We start from the raw sequence: 24983 nt of genomic DNA on the forward strand, positions 1-24983 counted from the left end.
TTGAAAGGAACTACATTTTTAAACAAATTGCCAAGCTCCAGCAGATATCATGCTGCATTATGGTACCACAGCAGTCACCATGACAGTTAAAGGTGTTTGTGGTTCCCCCAAAATAAGTTCAACCTGATGTGTGTACAGTGGTACTCAGAAAGAAAGACCTCACTAATAGCTAAATTCCTGCCAAGTCTCCATGAAGGTGTTCCTAGAAGGATTTGTGTGTGTGTGTGTGTGTGTGCGTGCGTGTGTGTGCGTGCGTGCGTGCGTGTTTTAGGCTGAGGAAATATTTTGGGGATTGAGGGATTTACACAATTTTGACATCGGACACTATGTATAGATACACATGTTACAATACATAGCCTATATGATACAATTATGTGAACAAGGAGGTTGTGCAGGAGGAGGAGACTTTATCATAGAAGTGGTACACAACTGAGGAGAAAGAGACACATATCTGCTGCTGAGTCAGCTGTGAATGATGGAGGTTAGAGAGACACAGAAGAGAGACGGAGTGAGAGCTGCTGTTGTGAGTGCTCTTGCAGGATCACACTGGCCTTGAGGGATGCAGAGCAGGGAGGAGGAGGAGGAGGCCAGCATTCACCCTAAACACGATTGCTGAAAGCTCCACAGCAACTCCAGCCTCCAGCGGGACTTCAAGCACTGCCAGGGTTACAGAGGGAACAGCCCCCCCCCTCACCCACTGACGGACGGAGTGCACATCAGGAGCCACCATGACAGAACGAATGTCTAAAAAACAGGGATTTAAAAAGTGTCGGAGTGCTACTTTCAGCATTGATGGCTTCAGCTTCACCATCGGTAAGACACTCTTTGTTTCAGTGTGTATGATGCGTGTGTGTGTGTGTGTGTGTGTGTGAGAGACAGGGGGGCTTTGCTTGGTGCTGTTGCTGAACAGATGGTGTTCTTTATTTAACGTTTATTATATTTGAATTGTAGCTGCTCACCCGTCTGTATATAGCGTGTGCTTCAAGAGATACAAACAAATAGAAAATATGTTTCTGTACTGACAGCTTTAAAGCAACAGTTAGTAACTTTTATGAAAACAAAGTGTCATTATATCCTGACAGCAGTACAAGAGACAGATAATCTATGTAAAACCTCTTTTAGTGCTCCTAATGGCATTTACAAGTTTCCACCACGCCCAAAGGAAAACTACCAATCTACCTGGCTTGACTGTTTCCTACATGGCGGCGGGTCACACATTTTCTCATTTTACAGCTAATCGGTAATTAAAATATGTGTCTGAAATAGGCAATACAGTATTTTGATCAGTGTTGCCTAGTTTGATGGTTTGATCAGAGTTAGCGAGGTTCACGAGCAGTGATTGACAGCTGTGTTAGAGACTCCAGGCTCTGATTGGTTGTTTTCCTTTGGGCGCGGTGAAATCTTGCAAATGCTATTATGAGAACTAAGAGGAGGCCGAGGATCCTGATTATCTGTCTCTTGTACTACTGGCAGGATGTAGTGACAGCCTCTGTAGTGAGCTTTTATAAAAATGACCAACTGCAGCTGACACACCGTCACTATTATCTTTACTTCATCTAGGCTTTATTTTTTCAATGTTTTTGATTTATTACCTTGTGATCTTACTCTTTATGTTCAATATTCAGAGTTGCATTTTAAGCATGAATTGTACTGTATGAAGCAGTTTGAGTGGTTGATAATTCTGTGTTTGGTTCTTTCCTGTTTCCACATGCTCAAAGCCGCTCCATAAAGAAATGGGTTCCCAGTTGTTGAATTTGTAATAGACTCGTATTTGTATTTGTATAGCATTAGACCTTTCAACTCATTCACATTCACACCCATTTATACACCGATGGCACAGCAATTGCCCCAGGACATATCGGCATGGATGGATCTTCGAACCACCTGTTTTCGGATTGGTAGACGACCCGCTCCAACTCTGAGCCACATAGAGGACTCAACTACAAAGCAGGCCCTCATACCAGCCTACCTACCAAGGGCAACTCTAAAGATGGTTGGAAGTCTGGGCTACAGTAAGACTTGTCTGATAGAGTCCAGGTTTTAATAGGTCTGTGGGTAAAAATAGATCTCAAATGAATGAAAAAGCAACCTGCCACGTGCAACAGAACTTTTGATGGCATCCAGGTTTGCCTTCACTGACAAGCCCATCAAGACCAGAGCGGCTCTTTTGCCATTTTACAGTGTGTCTGTGTTTAATGACTGCTGTTTCTATGGGAACCAGAAGAGATTGGGAAGTGACTGTGACATCATTTTGACTGGTGTGTTGTCAGTTGTTAGGGTGCGGAGCTCAGGGAGTCATTATCACTAATGAAGTGGCTGGTCTTGATTTCCTCCTTCACTGCCTGATTACAGCTGTACTCTCCTCCCCCATCACTTTCTCTCACACACACACACACACACACACACGCACATACACTTAGTAATCCTTTGCTCGTTCTGGGTGGGGGAAGGTCAGGTGTCCTCCTGGGCCAGGGGTTGGCAACCTGTGGCTCTTCAGCCCTTCTGTTGCGGCTCCCTGAGTCTACATCCACACTAATGTGTTTTCGTTTTAAACGATCTCCGTTCACACGGCGTTTCAGCATTGTTTTACAAATGATCTCCGTCCAGACTTAAACGTCTGAAATAGAATATCACGTGACTATTCACGTACACTGGGCATGCGGGTGGGTGCCGGTGTAAACAGGAAGTAGATTAGTTGCTCAAAGCCGCTAACGTGACTTCAGACGGCCGCTCCATAGGTCTGATAACGCCGTTGGACACGCTGCTCGCTAATCGCTCCAATAACAGCTGCTTCCTCCATAATAATGCAGACTTTAACTGAACAACAGCTGCAAGTAAAGGCAACAAGGTCAGTAATACCTGACCTTAAATAAAAATGTTTTAATATTTTGTCAACTAAAATGTGCTAAACATCCTATTACGTCGCTGTCAAGCGCCTTTCCCTGCAGGTGGCTAATCATGATTTGCAGACCCCCGCCCTCTGTAAACTATCAATGGATAAATCCAAAAAAAGAAAAGTCAAAGAGGTAAATAGAGAGTTTAATTCTGTGTGGACGTATTCATTTGCTTTCACTGCCAACGATGCTGGCTTACCTGTATGCTTGACATGTGCAAAACATGTAAAGTTGAAAGACACTTCCAGAACAAACACACAGCGTTTGCTGAAAAGTATCATGCTGGAGATGAGCAAAAAAGAGCGATTTCTCAACTGAGCAAGTTTTTTTCGCCTCTTCATAAGTTTGATATTGTTCTAACAGGTAAAATAGCAATAAAATGTCAAGAATTGTCTTTATTCTTGTTCTATAATTTCATAAATACAACAAACTATAGTTTTTGTATATATAATATAACTATATACAAAACTTTATAAGCTGTGATATCAAATAGCTTTGATCAACTAGCTCCAGACAAATTTTATTTGGTGGAAAATAGAGCAAAATGGCTCTTTGGATAGTTGCAGGTTGCCGACCCCTGTCCTGTGCCATACATTATTCTTTATTTTTCCTGATAAAGCTCATGGTGACTTATTTTCTTGAACTTATTAATTCTTTTGTTCTTTTTTTTCTTGTCTTTTCATTCTGTAGTTGATTAATCTTAAACTGACTTGGTTGGCCATATGGTATCCTTCGTGCTAAGTATCACAGACAAGCAAGGATACTGACATAACTGGGTGAACAATACATTTAAAATATAGGATTTCTGGTTACTGTTTGTGATTAAACCTCTGCACAGGTTAATGTTGGGTAGAGCTATCCTGGGAATGAACATGAGGTCACTAAACTGAATGTACTAATGAGAATTATAAAGGTGAAGGTTACTCCGCGGTAACACGTGCACCAGGTGTCAAACAAACAGTCAGTAACTCTAGCACAGTCCCGAGAAGATGTCTGATCAGACAAGAGAAGTGATGCTGAACCATGGCTGTTGAGGCCTTTAACATCTGACTTAAATTACAAATGTGAATGTAAAGTGAAAGCAATTCTAATTCTTTTCTTTTCAGTTGCCAATGAGGCGGGGCAGAGCAACCGCTATCCAGTGGCCCGCTTGGCTCGTGAGTTTACCAAAGTTCACCCTTTCTCTATTTCAAGTTGTTAGTGTGATGTGTGTAATAGAGACGGATATGATGTGATGGTGCGGTTGAAGCAAGGGCGTAGGTTTCGTCTACACATGAGGGGCCATTGTGTTTCGGATCAGGCATGAATCTGTTCCTCGCAAAGCTGTGTAAAAGCGAGGGGACATTGAGCCAGCAGTCAGAGGACAGATGCTGAAGTCCAAACAGTCAAATAACTGTAGACTATAAAAAGGTGGCCTATGGACAGTCAGAAAACGTTACCTATTATTACCTATTATGACTTCATTCTTGAAATATTACAACTTGCTTCTCGCAATATTCTGAGTTCATTCTCTGACTCTCAGATTTGTATGTTTTTTCCAACAGTGGCCCTAATCCTCCGTCGTAGTTGACAGATCTTATTCTCTGACTCGTGGCTGTATGAGAGCAGCTTTTACTGTGTTCCCTCCAGTCCACCTCCTGCAGCTACGTACTGTATCTGTCAGGCTATTGAAGCGCTTCCTCTTCTCTCCGTTCTATGGCTGATTGTAACCACTGCTTTTGTGGTTTGATTGAATGGAAGCATTGATGTTGTACACACATGGAAATGCAAGCAAAGTTTCTTTATGAAAATTGTTCAGGCTCACGGTCCCAGAATGCACTATGCACGGCCGTAACAGCTGGAGTTGGCATCAGTGAACACAAAGGAATTTTGATTGACCCGCGGAGCGCCGAAGAGATCCTGGCTGATGAGCTGCCGATCCCTGATGCCCCCGATGCCATGGAGAAGACTGCGATCAGGTCACCCTCACACACACACACACACACACACACACACACACACACACACACACACACACACATACAGAAACACAAAGTGACAGACATAAACTGGCCTTTGGTTTTCCTTGTTATTTTTGATATGTGCTATGTAAATGTATCATCCACATGCCCTATGAAGTTGTGATGAAGTGAAATGTGAAAGAGGAGCTTTGCTTGGTGCTGTTGCTGAAAAGATGGTGTTCTTTACTTGAAACAGAAACAGGACGTCTCCAAATCTACATTTGGGTGAATATTTTGCAACCAACCTTCACATAATTATAATGCATGTTGGTTTATGGTGTTCGGCCGGTTATACTTGTTGTCTTCATAATTTTTCACAGTACATTTTGTTTGTACGCCCTCTGGCATCTAGAATAAGGCAACAAACAGCGCATTGACCTGTAAATGACTTAGTGCGTGCTCGTAGCTCGCCATGTACGAAGGCTGGTGGTACGATGCCACACAAGGGTATAAACAAACTTTACACCTCGTGGGTAGAAACAACAGAGCTACAGCCATGCTAGCAGCTCTGTGGAGCACAGCAGTGCTTTGAGCTGAATGCTAATCTCAGAATGCTCACAATAACAATGCTAACATGTGGTTGTTTACCATGTTCAAAATCTCAGTTTAGCATGTCAGAATGCTAACATTTACATTTTAAGAATGTTATAGAACTTACTATTCGATTTGCAGGTGACATGATCAAAGTCATTGGAACTCATCCTCTGCTGACAATGGATGTCTAACCCAACTTTCATGGCTTTCTATCCAATTGTTGAGAATTTTCAGTTGGGACCAAAATGGTGTACAGGGCGGGGTACAACCACAAGGTTGGTGGTTCGATCCCTTGCTCCTACAGTTTGCGTATCGAAGTGTCCATGAGCAAGACATTGCACCCCGGGCGCTTCACAGCAGCCCACTGATCCTAAAAATGCTTAGGATGGGTAAAATGCAGAGGTCAAATTTCATGTATGTAATGTAAAAATGATGATTGTAATAAAGATTAAGTTTAAGCGTACAGACCGCCTGACATTACCGTTCCTAGAGCCTTGACGCTAGCAAAGCTAAAAATGTTAGCCACAAATTTGTCTCATTTAAAAAATCTGTAGTCTCTGTTAAATGCATACCAAAGTTTTGAGTATAAAAAAAAGAATACATTGTCATGAGCCACACCTACACACAATTTGCCCCCTTGAACTTCAAATGTTGACGTGAGTCTGATACCACACAAGAAAACAGTCTTTAAGCTGAATTTATACTTCATTCACGGGCTTGGATCAGTCCTATTGCAGATACTTAAGAGCGTAGGTTTGATTTATAGTTCAACATCAGAATACAGGTGTATTGTACATAATAAGACCGTATTATGTGTTCTACGTTCTTTTGAGAATGGAAGGGGAGGAGAATGTGGCTTAAGACCGACTTCTACCCACAGTCTGCATCCAGTGAGTCAGACTACATCCGGCATGGAATGGAGTTCTCAAAGAGTTCTGTATTTTTCTTTGTGGTGAAATGAACTGTGATGCTGCTGCTTTGACATTAACATTGCCAACATACTGACATTGAGTTTCTCTCAAGGTGCATATATTGTCTTGCCAAGTGTGAGCTAATCAATCCCAAATCATGTGTGGGAAGTGGCCTCAGCATAGAGATTTTAGAGATGAGTTCAGAGGAATCAGTTCCATGTTAAAGGACAGATGTAATGGTTAACAACCGTGGCTCCTATAGCATCTCTCTCATTCTTTGCAACAGAGACAGGACAGTGTTTTCAGCAGTATATGTAATGGTCAAACAGATTATAATGAGAGGTATTGTAAGATGAGGTGTTAAGATCTTTACATTATGGATCAAAGGTCAAAGGTTAAATACATCATGACAATGTAAGGGACTGGGGGAGGGGGGGGGGGGGTATATTTCTCTCTCCCCCTGAAATCAAGCATTTGGGATTGTTTAAATGAAGTGATGATGCTGATACTGGTGTGACGCTACATGTTGCAGGTTGCGCTGTCTTGTAAAGCAGCTGCAGAGGGGTGAGGCTTCTGTGGTGGACCTGAAGAAAAACCTGGAGCACGCCGCCTCAGTCTTAGAATCCCTATGCATAGAGGAAACCAGGCAAGGAGATTTCAGCTCAGTTCTGCTTTTATCAAATAATCCTTAAACATGTACTGTGCTATACCAAAAGGTCATTTTTTGTTTGACAAAGAAGGGATTCTAAAAGGCCTGTCATGATTAGTTATAGACTTCTGAGCAGTGTTAGAAGAATTATACGTACTTAAAGTATCCAAAGTGTAGTATTGTATTTATTCACTCTTATAATATTATATATGAATAATCATGAGCTATGTTTTATTACAATTTTATACAGCATTGGGAGTTTTCTAATCTGTAATGAATTATCTATCATAGGCCGCTGTTCTGTGGAAAACCTTCAAACTGTAGCTGTAGTAGAGTAAAAGCACATTGATGGTAACACTATGGGGAATAGCATTTGTCAGTTGCAGTTTAAACACACAAAACTCTTTTATTGATCAAGTATTGAGATACCGTCCACACAAGCTACATTTTCTTAAGCATTCTGAAGCTCAGCAGAGCGCTCTGATTATATTTACAGATTATATTAAAACGTTATGCACTGTAGTACACTGTACATCAGTGAAAGGCAGGTGGATATTGATATAGTAGTAATGTGCATGATTGTCCATGGATGTTAGAAATGAGTGACAATATACATTATAATTTCTGTTATTAATCCTACTATAAAATGATTATATTAAGCCTATGTCTATATTTATAGTATAATATATTTTTCATATTAATGGCACTGACGTGACTTCAATGTAAAAGACAGCTTTGATGTAGTTAAATGACTCACCATGTTGCTGTACCTTAGCTTGCTACATATCTCTGGGGGTAGTTTCAGTGTGAAGCTTCATTTAAAGTAATGAGTAACTGGTAGCTTAGCTCAGTACGGTTTTCAAGTAGCTAATCCAACATTTTTTACTTATATCCGTCTACTTTGCTGATGAAGTTAAATCATCAATCAACAACTGTGGAGAGAAAGTGCAAGTGAAATGATCATTTTTTCACGACCTTTAGTTGTTTGTGAATGTGTCTCTCCCTGCAGGCGGCTGGTGGATCCAGAGGACGCGCTGAATGACATCCGGTCAGACTCGGTGCCATCAGAGGTTCGGGACTGGCTGGCTTCCACTTTTACCCGGCAGAGGGTTCTGATGCGGCGCCATAACGAAGACAAGCTACGCTTCCGCAGCATCGTCCATGCAGTGCAGGCTGGCATCTTTGTGGAGAGGTTTGGCTTGTTTCGTGATGTAACAGTCATCTGGGATTTTAGGCCCTTAATAATGATTTAGTCATCATCTTTTATAAAAAATGTTTGAAGGTTTTCCCCATTTACCTCCCGTGTACTTATTCAATGATATAAGAATTTAGGTTAGTATAAAAAGTGCATTCTCTTATATATGATAGGGTTCCATCCACAGTCTTTTACGATCAAATTCAGTTTGCCATCAATACTGAAATGCAATAACAGAAATCTGACTCATTACTGGTAACAATCAAAAAAACTGCATTATCCTCACCAACCAGGAAGAGAAATGGTTGAACAGGGTGTTGTGACAAACATTGTCGACTACTCTGAGTGATCGCTTGCAGCTATTGGTCAGTGCCAGCAGTGATACCGGTGAATCCCACACATGGCCGTCTAGTTATTTACGATGTTTTAGGATGTCCCGCGCCTGTGCAATTAATGTGTATTTTCATATATAGCATGTGGGGGCGGAACACAGCCTCACGGCAGTTTGTGAAACAGTCACACATTTGTGACCTAGTAATTCCTGTAGGACATGAACTTTCCTTATTTTTCATGTTGCCTAACAACGCTTTGGGTCACTTGGTCTTCTGATTAAAGGCATCCCTACTAATCGCTCTGACTTCATTTAAGCTAGTTCAGGCTTCGGATGCCAATGCTATCAAAACAGAGTAAAGCAGCGGGGTTCAACCTGTTCTCACTTCCAGCTTGTCAAATAGTGACGCTTGGTCAGTGCACCATGGCAGCTGATTCCGAGCGAGCCCCCCTTTAGGGTCTACATTTGACGCACCAGGCTTTTGACTAACTCCAATGTAAACCCATCTGTGTCGTTATCACACAGTCTGAGCATCTGACGTAGTAGGAAGTGTGTGATATCAACGAATATTCTGAATGTGATTATATATTTGAGTAATAAAAAACAAAACAGATTATAAAATTAATATACAGCAGTATCTCGGCTGTCTGCACCACAAGCAAAAACACAACGTCACTGTCATTGATTGAAAATGAAATGGAAGAGGAATAAGTCAACAAGAAGACACATACACACACACATGGACACGCAGTCATGGTCATAATGCGGAAAAATAGATATGCAAATTTTGTCAAACACACATTTTAATTTATTTCGGCATGTCAGTTGTTAGTCAGTCAGTCAAGTTAACGTCAACAACACTATTTTCTTTAACCTAACTTCTTGAGAAGACAGAAGTTTATTTGGAGGAGACTCTATGACGCTCAAGAGGAACCTAGATTTTTTTCCTAAATTTCCTGGTCAAACACAAATATGACTGCCACATGATGAAATAGACATTCATACAGAAACAGTCAGAACATGTGATGCACTGGCTGTATTTGCTCCAGAGAGAGAGAGGTCTGTGTAGTATTATTACTAAGTTATGCTGACAAGACTCACTGCTAACTTCATAACCTATTGCTAATGTAGAAACTGGAGAGAGGAGTGAATTGTATTATTTTATAAATTGTATATGTCCCAATTCCAAACCCGTTTTGCACATTTAAGAGATAAGAAATCATTTGTTTGAAGAAAACAGATCAGAAAGAAGTTGTAATTCTGACCATACTGGTCAGTGTAAGCTTGTTTTGACACTGTGTTGTGGAATGTGTCTATGTGTGTGTTGTATCTCTGTGACAGGATGTACAGACGAACCTCCAACATGGCCGGTCTTAGTTACCCCCAGGATGTCATCACTGTTCTCAAGGTATTAATGTATGTTTGTATGGTCATTTGTGTACAGTGGAAAGCTTGTAATAGATTCATCTATGATAGGAAAATTTATTCCTGCATTTTCAAAATGTGTTTAGTACATAGGTTTGCCAAGCAAATGCTGAGTTTTAAAATCAATCCATTATTTAATTGTCAGGTGGAGGGCTGAATGAGGCTCTCGAATGGATGGCTGATATGGATCTTTTTTCACATCTGTATTCAAGAGTGTGTTCTTTCAATTTGAGAGCATGACTCACTGATTTCACTTCAGTTTTTGTGATGATCTGCCTTTAATCCCTGTCCTCACACTCAAATAGTCCCAGTATGTGCTGTGATTTCTGCTCAAACTGTACGCTTGCACCCAGACATATTGTTGCGTGCACAGACTTCCTGCCCTCCAGCTTCAGTCCTTCTCCTCACACGCTACTGCTTCTCTGTGCTTGTGAAATGTTTGCTCACGGATTTCTCACCTGCTCAGATTTTTGGTCAAAATTATCCAACCAATAAAATGTCAGTTGTAGTGTTGGCCAAGGAAATGACGCCTGCCTTGTTGTGGGTGTGTTTGCATTACCTGTTAGAACGTTCTGGATGGGCGGTTACTCTTTAACCGTGTCCTCCAAGGCTTCATTATGTACTTCCTTTGCTTTCTTTAGGGTTTTCTCAATAAAATGATAGTAAACCAGCGTCCATACATTTTCTTTTACTATAATAACTACCCCATCTGCTATTACTGGACCTAACTTTTTCATTTTGCGGTAGCTCACAAGGATGCTGTTAAAAACCACGTCAACTCGCTTGTTGACTGCTGCACACAGAGAGCAAGACACTAGCTTTCTAATGCTAGCTAAAACTGAGGAGGTAACCGCCCTGATCTACCCCTTCATCCATGGTCTGCCAACACTATCTACCTCCCTGTAGCTCTAACTTAGTCTTGCAGTTTCCTTCGAGCCACTTGTTACAAATTTGGTGAGAACAGGGTTAATGACAAAGAAAAAAAGAACCAGATTGCCTTTTTAGTTTAGAGGGCATGATTTCTTCCCAAGATGATCCTCGTTGCCAGTGCTTTGGTACATTTTGTAAAAAGAAAAAAACAAGTTTAATGTAATCTTAAGTAAAGGTAAAAATGAAACACCAAAGTATGGTTTGCATTTGTACTACCTTGTTATTTGCAAGTAGTTTTATAATTTCAAGTGTTAATTGTAAAAATAAATGTTATTTTATCCACAATGGTAGAGCAGGGTCGTCCTTCAATCAGAGGATCGGCGGTTCGATCCGGGCTCCGCTAGTCCATGTCAATGTGTCCTTGGGCAAGACACTTAACACCAAACATGAAGGAGTTGATAGTCCCGATGATGAGCAGGTGGCCCCTTGTATGGTAGCTGCTGTCATCACATAAAGCGGCTCATGTTGCACTGACTGATGCCACTCCCTACCGCCATAAACAGGTTGTCACTAGCTAGTAAGTGGACAAAGTAGGGCGGCATGCTGGTTTATATATTGATTGTCATTTTTTTCCAAAAGTGGTGATGAAAGCTCTATAATAAAGCCTTGGACGGGGAAGTGGATGAACCAGGTTAAAGAGTAACCATCTCACAGCAACGCTCTAATAAAGGGAACGCAATTTAATAGAAACTGTCACCTGATTCGTATCTGTTGCATTTAAAAATAAAAAAATGTCTGTGTCGTCTTAAATCTTTTTTATTCATGAAGAACTAACAATTAGGAGGCCCACACACACATCCATATATTGTTGCAGGTGCAGGATAACAATAATCTCCGAGGAAGAACAAAAAACGTCCCACACTCTGCTATCATGTTCCAAGTTGTTAAATTCTCTATTGGTATGAAAACATCTAGACTAAATTGTAAGGGGTATTTTTTACTGTTTCTTATCTATGATACCTTAAAAAAAGAAAGAAACCATAGCAATTAACCGATGAAAGGGTATATAGACATTCATGTGCTAATGAAACTTCTTTCTGTGTGTCTGTTCTAGCATGTGGACATGTGGTCCTTCGATGTGTTTGCACTGAACGATGCTAGTGGAGACCACGCTCTGAAATTTGTCTTCTATGAGCTGTTCACCAGATATGACTTGATCAATCGTTTCAAGGTATGCCAACAAACTTCCATTGCCTCTATCAGATCCTTCAGATATGTGATTGTGTGTGCACCAACCCTTCCTCCCAACACGTCCAACAGCCAGTGCTCCTTGGGGGGGGGGGGGGACACACTGATGCTCTTTTAGCAAGTGGTATCAAGTGTGAGACAGTCCACACATGACGGCGAGGGGGGGGATGTTGGACACATTGGGCTGAGAATGTGTTGATGTGATCATATGTGTATTATTTTATTTCCAGACATTTGCTAATACCTGGTTCAAATGTATCTGGGGGAAACTGGATGGTAATCATTTGTATTGATACATAAGGTTGCAGAGGAGTGGTTTGATCTTTTGCACAATGAATGTACAAAACATGAGGTCAGCAAAGTCTTCATTCTGTGAAGCATCTCTACGTTTGGAGTATGTAGCTCACATGTGTGCACTGAACTCTAACCTTGTTTCCAATGTAGTGCTCCATCACTCTGCTCGGTTAAAATCTGCAAGTAAAAAATTAGATTTTGGAAGTATGACAGTAAATGTAAAAAAATGTTATGAACTAGAGCAGGTGTGTGCAACATTAGTCACACGTGCTACCACTGGCAGCAGTAAGTTAGTTTTTTTTTGTAAAGCTGGAATGCCCTATTAATCACATGCCAAATGACCTCTTTCACATTAAACTGGAAGTTTTGAATTGCAGTTCACCTTCTGTCATCATGGAGGATTATTGAATTTATTCAGGAAGTCCAGCCGAGACAGAGAGGAGACAGGGAAGCAGATTGAGAGAGAAAGAAATCATCTATTGAGTTCTGTCAAAAACGGATTTTCTATAAAATTGCAATAGCAGCCTATGATTTGTTTTTGTTTTTATTCTTTATATTGAAAGATTCGGCTGTTGGGCTGAAACAGCAGCTATAAAATATTCCCTCTCCCCGGCAGAAGTACCTGAAGTTTTCCTTTGACCTCTTCCTCAACCAAAACAAAAGTAAAAAAGAAAATGTAATTGTAAAAACAGACAACCCATACAAAACTACTGAAAACTACCCATGAAATCTACCTTTACAGAACTTTTTCAAATTGTTCAGTTTTAGTTGACGTGAGACATGTTTATGTTAATTTTATGTTCATCATTGAGTTCATAGTTAGTGTTGGAGCTGAATGCATTACACTGAGAGCTGTTTCTAATATTTTAAGTGGATTTTAAGTTTGATCAGTTTGCTAAAACATGTCCAGCTAATGCTAGATTTAAGAGTAAATGTACTCTCTTCTTGCTCTGATTCTACAAATGCTGCAGACAGGTGAATCTGTCCCTTCATTACCTGCAGTATCTCCCAAAACATTATCACAAACCAACATTACCGTTACACCACATATTTCTCATGCATAGAGAAAAATGGTCTGTTGATATATGGTGTAAACAAAAGTTACAAACTTATTGTCTCATAAAGAATAACTATAGTGCAGAACTTTATGTGAAGTATGACTTAAACAAAAGACAACGATCCCAATGTGCACAGTTACGCTCAGGAACACAAGACAGATCAGCTGCTTTACAACAATAAATACTACCACATGTTATTTCTTACTATTGAAATCTTTATGCTGATTACTGTGGAAGTTAATAATCATAAAATGAACTATGTAGAAGCTACAGCTGAGGGAGCTGATGAAGCTGTATGCTGTTAATGTTACTGTTCAACATCCCATCCTGAACCATCATAAGTTTTCAAATGGTAATTTTCGGGAAAGGTTAAAAGAGCACTCTGCACATTAATATAGAATCAAACAGCTACTGCATTAGTGATTTGTATTCCGCATGCATACCTGCGTTCCAGTTACGTGCACTTCTGGTTATATGCAATGCTAAATAGGTGGAGTACTTTTTTACAAGTCTCACTTTATGAACTGAGGAAAGGTCAAATATGTTTGAAGTAATAAAATAACATTTAGAAGACCTGTTGTTGTATTGCACCTTTTGTGAGCTTGAGAAGACGAGTCTGAATTGGAAATTCAAGTTTGTGAATAAATACATAGTTTTGGCCTACAAAATTGAGAATAACCTGGAGTTATTCTTCAAGGGGATGTGACCGTGGTTAACTCACATTAATACTGCAGTATTTGTCAGGGTACCTCATTGTTTATTTTTCCTCTGTTGAAGGTCCCTATTTCTGCCCTCATATCTTTCGTGGACTCGTTGGAGGTGGGCTACAGCAAACACAAGAATCCCTATCACAACCTGATGCATGCTGCTGACGTCACGCAGACCATGCATTACCTGCTCCTCAAGACTGGCATGGTGGTAAGTCTTGGGTTGGGTTAAAGCAAAATGCAATGCACTTCAGAAGTGAATGCTGATTTTCAGTCAATCTTACAAGTCGATCAGCAGATAGAGCTTTTCATGACTCAAAACCCAATCAGGGCGGTATAAATGATACTTGATTGATGATCGGTCAAGTTTGAGCCAATAATAATGATGTAATGGCGATGTCTCTAGAGTTGTCTCAGCTTGGGCTATAAATGAATGGAAGGCTGCATGACAAACTGGAGGTTTAAGGGACTTTGGTTTGTTGTGACTTTTATTGGGTACAATGTGGGGTTGTTACAGCAAAGAAAGAACAACAGAAAGAAAGACCGTTCAGTGAAGCAGTGCAGTAAAGCAAGACACAACCATGGATTTAAATCATTGTTCAAACCTGAATGAGACAACATCTCTCCTAACCAAGACCGCATTGAAGTAACATGGGCCCCAGGTGACTTGGGGCCCATGACAAGCCCCTCCCCCAAGTACAATCACAACTCAACTATTGCCCTGTCTAACCTCCCACACATCAGCCATGCCTAATTTGCATACAATAATGCATCAACAATCACTCATGACTGCAGTTTAGTGTTATGACTATGACATCACCAAATACAAGCCATATAATCATCATAAAACCATACTGAAGCATACATGTACAATACAGACATTGTGTTACCAAAAGGTACAAGTTGGCTCATAGACTAGGGCTGTTTTCAATGTCATTTTTTTACATTCATGCTTTGATTGAGGTTTTCGAAGGAAGCTTTGAATGTCCGTCGTCATATTTAATGACATAATCACCCCAAAATGTATGATTTTCTGTCATTGTGGTTTATATTTTTATAAACGCCAACTATTGTGAATTAAAGCGGAATATTTTGTCAGATAAAAAACATTTACTTAATTTGTTGAAATATTATATCTATCTATATCTAAATTTTGACTTTTGGAATAAGGACTGAGACAATTACTGAGACGAGGACACATGGCTTGCTGTGAGAGAGAGGGAAGTTGGAAGGTTTGGTCTGTTGTGATAGTTTCCTAAACTATTTGGTACAGCCAAAGAGAGAGAGTGTTAAAAGAGGTCTTCCTACTCTTTACGAGCACCAGTTGCCTCTCACCCTTCACTCAGTCAGTCAGAAGAAACAGATCTCAGTCAGATATTGTGTCGGAGTAAAAGCCCCACCTCGCCCGGTAGCACAGAGCCCTCTGTGACGTTTCTGTTCAGGCAGGAGTACAGCCCAACGTTAAGCAAGCGTCTGTTTTTTCCTCTTCCTGTGAATTTGATCTTTATCTTTTTCTCACATTCCTCTGTGTTTGTCTGTCTGTCTGTCTCTCCCTCAGCACTGGCTAACTGAGTTGGAGATCTTTGCCATCATTTTTGCAGCTGCCATCCATGACTATGAACATACAGGGACCACCAATAACTTCCATACCCAGACCAGGTAATTCCCACTCAGCATCATTCAGCATTTCAATCACTGCAGTCACTGAGGACATTGAGGACAGTTTACAAAAAGTTTCCATGATTAGAATATGAAGAGACATGTAAAGGGTAAATAATAAAAAGCTGCTAATTATTCTATTGTTAATTCTTTCAATTTTAAAATAATTAGCTTTGCCTCATACATTGATATTGTTATTATTATGATGGTGATGATGATGATTATTATTGTTTCCATTTTAATCCAAAAGACTTTGTAAGTAGCTGTGTGGGATTTGCAGGTCAGACACAGCCATGTTGTACAATGACCGAGCTGTTCTGGAGAACCACCACGTCAGTGCTGCATATCGCCTTCTACAGCACGATGATGAAATTAACATCCTTTCTAATCTCTCCAAAGATGACTGGAGGTAAGAGGAGACAGCTGAGCTTAACGTGGCATCATTCTCACAGCTATATAATAATTCCTGCTCTTTGATCAGCATGAGAAATGTTGGTAACACTATACAATACAACCCTCAATTTACACTGTAGGAATCAGTACATATTAAATACTTAATGCTTCCTACTAGTACTTAAATGGAGGAAACAGGAAGAAACAAATTGGAATTTTAGAGAAAAGGAGAATTAAATGATACTTTAAGTATTTTGCAAAAACTGGGTACCTTGGGGGCTAACCTGGAGTTTAATGGTTTGGAGGACAGTTGCATCGATCTAGCACTGAATTGCTGTCAGGAACAGAGAAGGGTTTTCAAATTTGACAGCAACGAGATGAATACATCTCAGACTGTCTTCTGTGATGAAACTTTCCTCAAGCTTTATTTATGATTCATTTTAAAGGGAACATGAATGTTTGTGGCAATACATCCAATAGTTTTTGATATAAAGTATGTTACTGTCATTCACTCTTTCAGAGAACTGCGGGCACTGGTAGTGGAGATGGTGTTGGCCACAGACATGTCCTGCCACTTCCAGCAGATCAAAGGCATGAAAAGCGTCCTGCAGCAACTTGAGGCGTGAGTAGTGGATTCACTCAAGTCATAAACGGGCCTCAGGTCCTTCACAATGCTGATGCTGACACTATCAAGTCAGGACGCAAAGTTGGGATACCACCATTATAATAATGTCAGATATCACTTGAGTGAAAATGTGTTGTGTTGTAACTTGTGAATTTCTTTGTCGTGGTGTTGTTTTAGCTGAATACAACCTGATTTAACTTGCACTGACTTTGTCCACTAGCTGAGTGAACATTGTACTTGCCTGAGAAAAATGATTCTTTGGCCCCTACTAATTTTGCCTTGGCTATTTGTTTACATATAATCTACTATTAATACCACTAATAATTACTATATCAGTTCTTTAACCTCTACTTGTAAGTTTGGGATGAGAGTGGCTTTGGTAGGAGGCCTGAAGGGACGGCTGTCGGTGTTACAAGTTGCAAGGTTATTTATAGTCACTGTACAACAGGGTTGTGAAACAAAAGGCCGCTTGTAGTCCCATTTTGCTATATGAGAAAAAAAACATACACAAGCTATATTATATGTGGAGGGTGGATGTAAGGGTTTTACAGATCCAGTCTTAAACCACCCCAAACACTCACAGCTTCATCGGTGCCTAATCATTTTAAACATTTTTGATAATTACGGCAGCAGGGTGAACAGGTTGTGACTGGGAGGGTATTGACTTTTAATATCCTTTTTCACTCTTTACAGGTACATCTTCTCACCAATTTTACTGATGCTCAGTAGATGGGTGTCACGATCTTGGTTTTGATTTAGTTTGTTTCCTGTTTTATTTTTGAAATTCGCTGCCTCTTGTGTCCTATGGTAGTTTGACTTCCTGTCTTTGTGGTTTTCCCTCCTTTTTTCTGTGATCACCTGTGTTGGTTTTCCCTCCTTTTTTTCTGTGATCACCTGTGTTGTATTAGTCTCATCAGCATTGCTCTTTAATCAGAGTTCAGGCTGCCCTTGTGTCTGCCCACCTGTGTCTGGTCTAACTAGTTTCTTGTGTATTTATAGTCCTGTCTCTTGTCTGCTGGTTGTCGGTTACTGACTTTTGGACTCACCTGCGTAGTAAGGTACATAAAGTTAGAGGCTTTACACAGATTGTTTGGATTGACCATTTTTCATCATGCTAATGTTGTAGTTTTGCGAAACAACAGCTGATCCATGAAAAATATATAACAAAAACTATATACATTGATCTTATAGGATCTTGCTAACAGGTCGCAGTGGTCCATGCTTTACCAGTGCCTACAGAATTTGCTGGTTTCACTGGTGAAGCTGCCCTGTGGTGGCAGAGAGGGAGGGGGGACTTTTGATTTATCCAGTTAATTCAAGCACGAGTTGCAGTGTGCACCAGCGACCACCAGATAGCACCAGTAAAGTGAGTGAACACAGTGATGTGAGAGAGTGAAAGCTGAGCCTTGCATTTCTGCTCCTCCATAAAGCACATTTTAATGTAACATAGAGGAACTTAGCGTGGAGTCAAACCTGTTTCCAAAAGTCATCAATTTCCGTTAATGTATTCCTCCATAATTCCCATATCCCCACTGAGTAAAACAACAAGATTTCCACACACCGGATCAGAATCGCACTACAACATGAAGTTTATAATGTTTTTCATTAAAACAAGAAGCTTTTCACGTTATAACAACATATTTTAGATTATCCTGTTTTGTTTTCAAAGACTGAAAGGAAACCGATATGCCTCAGAGTAGATTTATTCATGATCTTAAGTCTCTATGAAATCATGTTGCTCATCACATCTACCTGTAGGCTTTTCGTGGAGCTGAGTGAACTTTTATCACAGTCAAAACAGCTAAACTACCGACATGAAGTGGTGAAAGGAGCGGCTGTAAAATGGTGGATAAACACATTTAATTTCCTATATTCTTTACAACAAAACTCCCCTGTTATTTTGTTATTTGAAAGCTTATGGTATTAGGAAATGTTGAGTTTTCACCAGCAGCAACTTAACACGACTCCTATAGAGCTGTAATTGTAACAGAATCCCAAAGTTATAGCTATTTTATAATTTAATTATTTCATAAATACACATGTATTGTAAATAAATACATGTATATTTTTTCCCATTAGCTTATTATCTTATTGCATAGTTACTGTCTTCCTCAGTTGCTCTGCTTCCAGCGCAGCTTGTTTTAAGTAGAGCTTTTATCCAATCAGATTTCGCCCCTATGTTGTTTCTAGGTTAAAAGAATCTGCCCGGAGGCCTTCAGAATTACCAGGGAATCCCTTTGCAGGTTAAGTAAATGGGGACAATAGTGTTGATTGTCATAGTCTTCAACCAATCAGATCTTTAGTTTGACATATTGGCCGTATTCTTTGACATGTCAGAGCTTCTAGCTGGCCTACAAGTATGTCAGCATTAATGTGCGGCTTGATTGGTCAGTGGGCTAGCATGACTGTTGTGAAACTAGCTAGCAGAACTTTGTATTAGTAAGAGTTAAAGTTTAAAGAGATGTAAGAATTTTTACGTGACATTACATTTTTAGCTTTTTGCCATGTTTGGCGGTGACAATCCCAATTTCTGCTGCCTCTGTTGAGCAGACATTTTCAGCCCTCAAACACATTAAAACGTATTCAAAAAATACAACTGGGGAGGCTTGACTGTCATCACTGGCGTCCATGAATTGAGAAGGGCCTCTTGCTGGAACTGAACCCATGTACTGTACAACCGTGTCATTGAACTCTTTGTAAACAAAGAAAGGAGGATGGACTTTGTCTTTAAATAGTGAACAGCAGCTTTGGTAAGTGGTGTTTTTGTTGTTTTACATCTGCAGTAGCGTTACTACTGTGTTAATGTTTCTATCGTGTCGTTTTTATGATATGGTTAATATTGTTCCCTCTGATGTGAATAATATTTAAATGGTGCTCTTGAGTGTGTGGTGGATTGTGTGTTTTAGCGCCGCAGCTTTGCTGGATTGTGCAGAGGCCTGTTGAATCATGTTATTTGGGTTTTATGTTATTCTACCTGCTTTGTTGTCATATAAATACATGTGACTGGTTCTTGTGTTCTGGTTCTTGTGTTAATTACATTGATTTTGAGTATATGCATTGTCCGTTAATGACGAAGCATCCCGCCATGCTGGCATCATAATGAGGTTTTTAGGAGGTGGTTCAACTGTAGTAGGACAGCACTGAAGGCCCAGGTATAAAATACACGGCTCGCCACTGCAGAAACTAAACTTTAAACCACAGATTTTCAGTAAGAAACTACAAAAGTACAGAGAGCTGAACTTCCCTGGGAGCCTAATGGAAATGCAAATCTGTATATTCTGTAATAAATCCAAACGTTCATCTTTAGGAGTGACATTTGCACTGAGGAAATTGCAGAGACGAGGAGCGCCGTGTCTGTGAGAGATATTGAATGTAGTCTATTGCAAAGTTTCTGTAAGTCATGAATTATAAGAATATGAATGTCAATGTTATGAATGAAGTTTCGAAGCCTGGATCCATTCAGTACAGGCTTAATACACTGTAAAACACTTTTTAGGTAGTCCAACATCATATGCTTATTTTTTTCCCATGTTGTATACAGTATTGAATCAGCCAAATGTGAAGATAGAAATGCTAACATTTGTAAGACTATTGTTGAACGTAAAGGGCAGAGGGATGGATAGGAAGGGGAGATAACATGCAGTAAAGAGCCACAGGTTGGATTTGACCCAGCAGTAAAAGGGTCTCCCATGATCGACTGTGGCTTATGTTACAGGGTCGTCCTTGGGGTTAAGTGTCTTAACATAATTGCTCCCGTAGCTGTGCCTACGGCCTGCGGTGTGTATGAATGTTAAAGTTCTGATGGGCAGGTGTATATGAATGGGTGAATGATGATATGTTGTGTTCAGAAGACTAGAAAAGCGCTATACAAGTACAGTCCATTTACACAGGCACTAGCTGCTTGAGCACCATATAATGCCTGCTTTTTAGTGCACTTAACAATGTCAGGACTTTGAAAAAATAGATGAATTGAGCAGTCGTTGCACACCTAGGTACAAAACAAGAAACATACATCCGCTCAAATACACACAAGGTACACGTTGTCTGTTCTTACCGGTACCACAGCGCTGTTTTTAAATGTGAGATATGTCATAAACAAACTTACTGAATATTGTCTCAAACAAATAAAGGTCTTTCGAGTTACAGTCTCTGTTAATATAACAAGACACAAATATTTTCATAATGTACATGAGCCACTCAAGCAAGTACTTGTCTTTAGCAGTTGCACAGCAGCATGTTGTGTCCTTGACTGACTGAACTGTACTTGCAGGATTGACAAACCAAAGGCCTTATCCCTGCTGCTGCACACTGCTGACATCAGCCACCCTGCCAAACACTGGGACCTCCATCATCGCTGGACTACATCCCTTCTGGAGGAGTTCTTCAGACAGGTAACGCCCTAAAAACATGCCACCTACTTCTTGCTTTACTATTAATGAAGCAATATTAGTGGGTTAGCATTTATACCACAGCCAGATGAGTGCTCTGGGTGTTAATAAAATGTTTCTGACATCAGACATCATCAATATGTATTTCATAGGCAAAACTGGCCTGATTTGCAGTCTCCGCGTAGCTCGACTCCGCCCACATTGAGCAGCTCTCCCAGTCTTTCCTTTCTAGTTTTTGCATTTTGGTAGATCTTAAGTAATATAACATATAGTAACCGCACAACGAGAGTATATTAACATATTTGCTACAACATTCGTCTGGTGGTTTTTTTGTGCTATACATCTCAAACATTGATACAAGCTACACATATTTGTCTTCAGCGAGAACAGTGATTCGAAAATCTATGTGTAATTACTGTTGCTATTTTGGGACTCTCCATAATAACACACTAAGGTGTCTATATAAGTCAAAAAAAATATGCGTAGACATGTAGAAAAGACGTAGACAAGACTGGTGTAAGAAAGAAAGGATAAATAAGTAAACGAAGATGATGAGATTATGTGTAAGTGAACCTGCCCAAGTGTCCCTGTACTGACAGTACCTTGTGATGCTACATTTGTTTTCAGGGTGATAAAGAAGCAGAGCTGGGTCTACCTTTCTCCCCTCTCTGTGACCGCAAATCCACCATGGTGGCACAGTCTCAGATTGGTAAGGTCTACAAATGACACCACAAATCCAGTTAATTCATACGTAGTCGTCAGGGGTCATTGTGTTTGTTCTTTAGTATTTTCACGAACGGTCCTGTCCAGCGGACTATCTTCTCTGTTATGAAAACCGTTGTTTTACTGTGTCTCGAGATTTGATCCGCCATTTTGTTCCGTTTTGTGGATTGGGGGTCATGACCATAACAATCATGCAACCAAAACCTGGTGTGTGGTGTGTATTCATTAATTTGAGCTCTGCTTAAGTTATAATGGTTATATAGTGGACGAACAAACTGGTGAAACTAAAGATTAGTCTGTCACCTTAGGTGAGGAAGAGCGGTAGAAACTGCTCAGGGCTTCGAGGTCAATCCAGAGGTTAGTAGATCTGGATCTGAAGATCTGATTGCTGAGTGGAGGAAGGAAAAGGCAGGTTTTTAACAGACAAGCACCTAAGTGAAAAACAAGCCTTCATTTAATCTGAGCTACCTGTGGGGATCCCAATGGTGGTGCGACCAGTGATGCCAGGACAACCACTTCTCCCTGAATGTCGCCAAGACCAAGGAGGTCATTGTGAATTACAAGAAAGGGGGGTGGGACTGACCCCCCAATCATTTGGCCTGAGGCCCCAAATTTTCAGGGACACTACAGAGAGCCTCCTGACATGTTGTTTTGTCACCTGGTAAGGCAGCTGCACCAGCATGGGCCGTAAAGTGCTGCAGAGGGCAGCTCACATCCAGCACATCACTGGAGCAGTTTCCTGAGGGTCATTTAGGACCCACCAAACCCAAACAACAAACTGTCCACCAAAGTGATTTCCTTAATGTCGGCGACCTGGTAACATGTCTCGAGCAAAGCACAGCACTTTTTCTGTTGACGGGTGCAAAAAAACCCAGAAAAGTCCTCATGTACCTCTGCTGATGTTTGGACTAGATTCCTTCTGGAACATGTGTGGTTTGAAGTTTTTGGTTTAGAAGCAATGTTGGCAACTTTATTCCAATGGGAGTAGCTAGCAGTAGCTCCAAAAAGTTGCTAAAAGTTGCCACATGACTTCATATGCACATCTGTACCGTATATTTATTTACATTAAGTATTGAATATCGGGCAAAATGTTGGTTTCTTTGTTTGTAATCTGTGAAGTGTTCTGTGACAATAGAGGTTTGTGAATGGTGCTATAAAAATAGATCTTAACTGATTGGTTGATTGTTGTAAAGGCAGAAAAACTCCACAAAACTTTTGATTGTCATGAAAGCAATATACTATACTTATAACACAGTACACCATTTTCTTGCAGTTGGAAAAGTTCCGATCCAGAGTAAGTTTCAGAGCCATAGCGTCAATGTTACTCGAGGGTCTGAAAAGTTGCTAAATTCAGCGAGAAATCCGGCAAGTTGGTCACACTGTTTAGAAAAGAGGTCTGCAAGCCAATCGGGACCCAACACTGAGTTGATTGGGGTCGGGCTTGGGCCATTCTTTTCTTTTTTGATAGACTGGATAGGACTCAGGCTCATTGAAATTCTCTCCTTTAATTGTGTCCATATTTGCCTCCAAACTACACTGTATGAAATATTGTTATATTGATTATATTATACATATGAACCATCTGACCCTAACTCAGGTGGTTTTGCCCTCATCTCAAGTTACCAACAAAGTCTTTCAATATCTAAAGATGTCCTGGTATTAGCAAGAACAAGCAGAAGGTAAAGTGAATTTTAATTGGGCATGTCTACCTTTTCCTGCAGGATTCATTGACTTCATCGTGGAGCCAACATTTACAGTGTTGACGGAAATGATCGAGAAGATTATGACACCGCTTATTGAGGAGGCATCTTGCTCTGGATCGGCTGGCTTCAGACACTCTAGGTGACACACAAAAGACCCTCATGTTCTGCATGACATTCCTGAGACTTATGTTGTTAGCTAATACTGACATTATCCTGTAGTGTAGAAAATACCTCCTGACACGTACAGCGTACATGTTTCTCTGATGAAACTCAATCACAATGTTATAGAAGTGTGTTATTGATTATACACAGTGTCATACCATCTAAATATGTGGTTTCAAATTAACATGCCCCACCACTCTAATAACAATATCAATCTTCTCCTGCTTGGACAAGACGGGCTGGACTTAGAGTAAGCCCGTTCAATTATTAAAGGTCCTGCTCACCCAGAGTCCACCCACACAGGTGATATCACCTATCTGGGCCGGACTGTGAGTGAGCATACAGATGGTCTTCTCACTTCACTGTTAATGTTGTTGTACCTGTTAGGGTGGGACTACCACCTTTAACATTCTTACTGCCACAAGATTAGTATATAGTTCATACTGTAGTATTAGTTTATAGGGTGTTGCATGGGACTGCAACATGTCAAAAACACTTGTGGATTGCTTTAACATGAATGTAGTCTGTCGTCTAGTTTCTTTTTTCCTGACAGACATTCATAATCCGTAATCAAAAAACATAAAAAGATCTATGACACAAAAAAACTCATCAAATACCCAGGTATAATTTTGACACTATATGTCAGTGTGGGGCTGTGAGATGAGTAAACAACAAGACCGGCTCTCTACATGAACTAGATTTAGAATTAACGTTGAGGTGATATATACAATTTAGTCTTTTTAATCAAACAATTTACATTTTATAAATATATGTAGAATACAAAACGATAGTTTGAAAGATGAACTGTATATCACTCACTCTAGGAAATACACAACCGTGGTTCTTCTGTTACTGATGGATTTATTTGTCTTAATTGCACATCAGTCAACATCACTGTCATCAAATTCAACGTCGAACTGTTCAAAATAGATGACAATATACAAAATAAACTTGCATTTGCATCACACTCAAGCTGTAGACACGAAACATGAAAAATTAATAAACATACAGCGCAGAGGGAATCAATCCACTTGAACGCCATTAAATCTTCTAAAACGGGCAAAGCAACTTTTAACTTAAACTAAAGTCTTTAAGCGGAATATAAAAACGTATGCCACTTCCTCTTTGAGGAAATTCCCTCAAAAAATTTGTCCCTGCACAACATAGGACGTAAACATAGTTCCTATGTGTTAATACATTAAAAATCAATTTTC

General features: G+C 40.2%; 1 protein-coding gene across 1 annotated transcript in view; it reads left to right on the forward strand.

The window, feature by feature from the left end:
- Positions 1-728: 728 nt before the first annotated feature.
- Positions 729-24983, forward strand: part of LOC116399108 (calcium/calmodulin-dependent 3',5'-cyclic nucleotide phosphodiesterase 1C-like) — a 33444-nt gene continuing 9189 nt past the window's right edge. Inside the window, exons 1-14 of the mRNA XM_031875997.1 lie at positions 729-813; positions 4001-4051; positions 4693-4852; positions 6872-6985; positions 7998-8180; positions 9856-9922; positions 11924-12040; positions 14187-14327; positions 15675-15775; positions 16056-16184; positions 16689-16790; positions 21064-21184; positions 21809-21890; positions 23626-23746. Coding sequence (XP_031731857.1) covers positions 729-813; positions 4001-4051; positions 4693-4852; positions 6872-6985; positions 7998-8180; positions 9856-9922; positions 11924-12040; positions 14187-14327; positions 15675-15775; positions 16056-16184; positions 16689-16790; positions 21064-21184; positions 21809-21890; positions 23626-23746 — 1574 coding nt within the window. The remainder of the gene's footprint in view (positions 814-4000; positions 4052-4692; positions 4853-6871; positions 6986-7997; positions 8181-9855; positions 9923-11923; positions 12041-14186; positions 14328-15674; positions 15776-16055; positions 16185-16688; positions 16791-21063; positions 21185-21808; positions 21891-23625; positions 23747-24983) is intronic.

Source organism: Anarrhichthys ocellatus, unplaced genomic scaffold (genome assembly GCF_004355925.1).
Source record: "Anarrhichthys ocellatus isolate YVR2014 unplaced genomic scaffold, GSC_Weel_1.0 scaffold101, whole genome shotgun sequence".
Taxonomy (NCBI): domain Eukaryota; kingdom Metazoa; phylum Chordata; class Actinopteri; order Perciformes; family Anarhichadidae; genus Anarrhichthys; species Anarrhichthys ocellatus.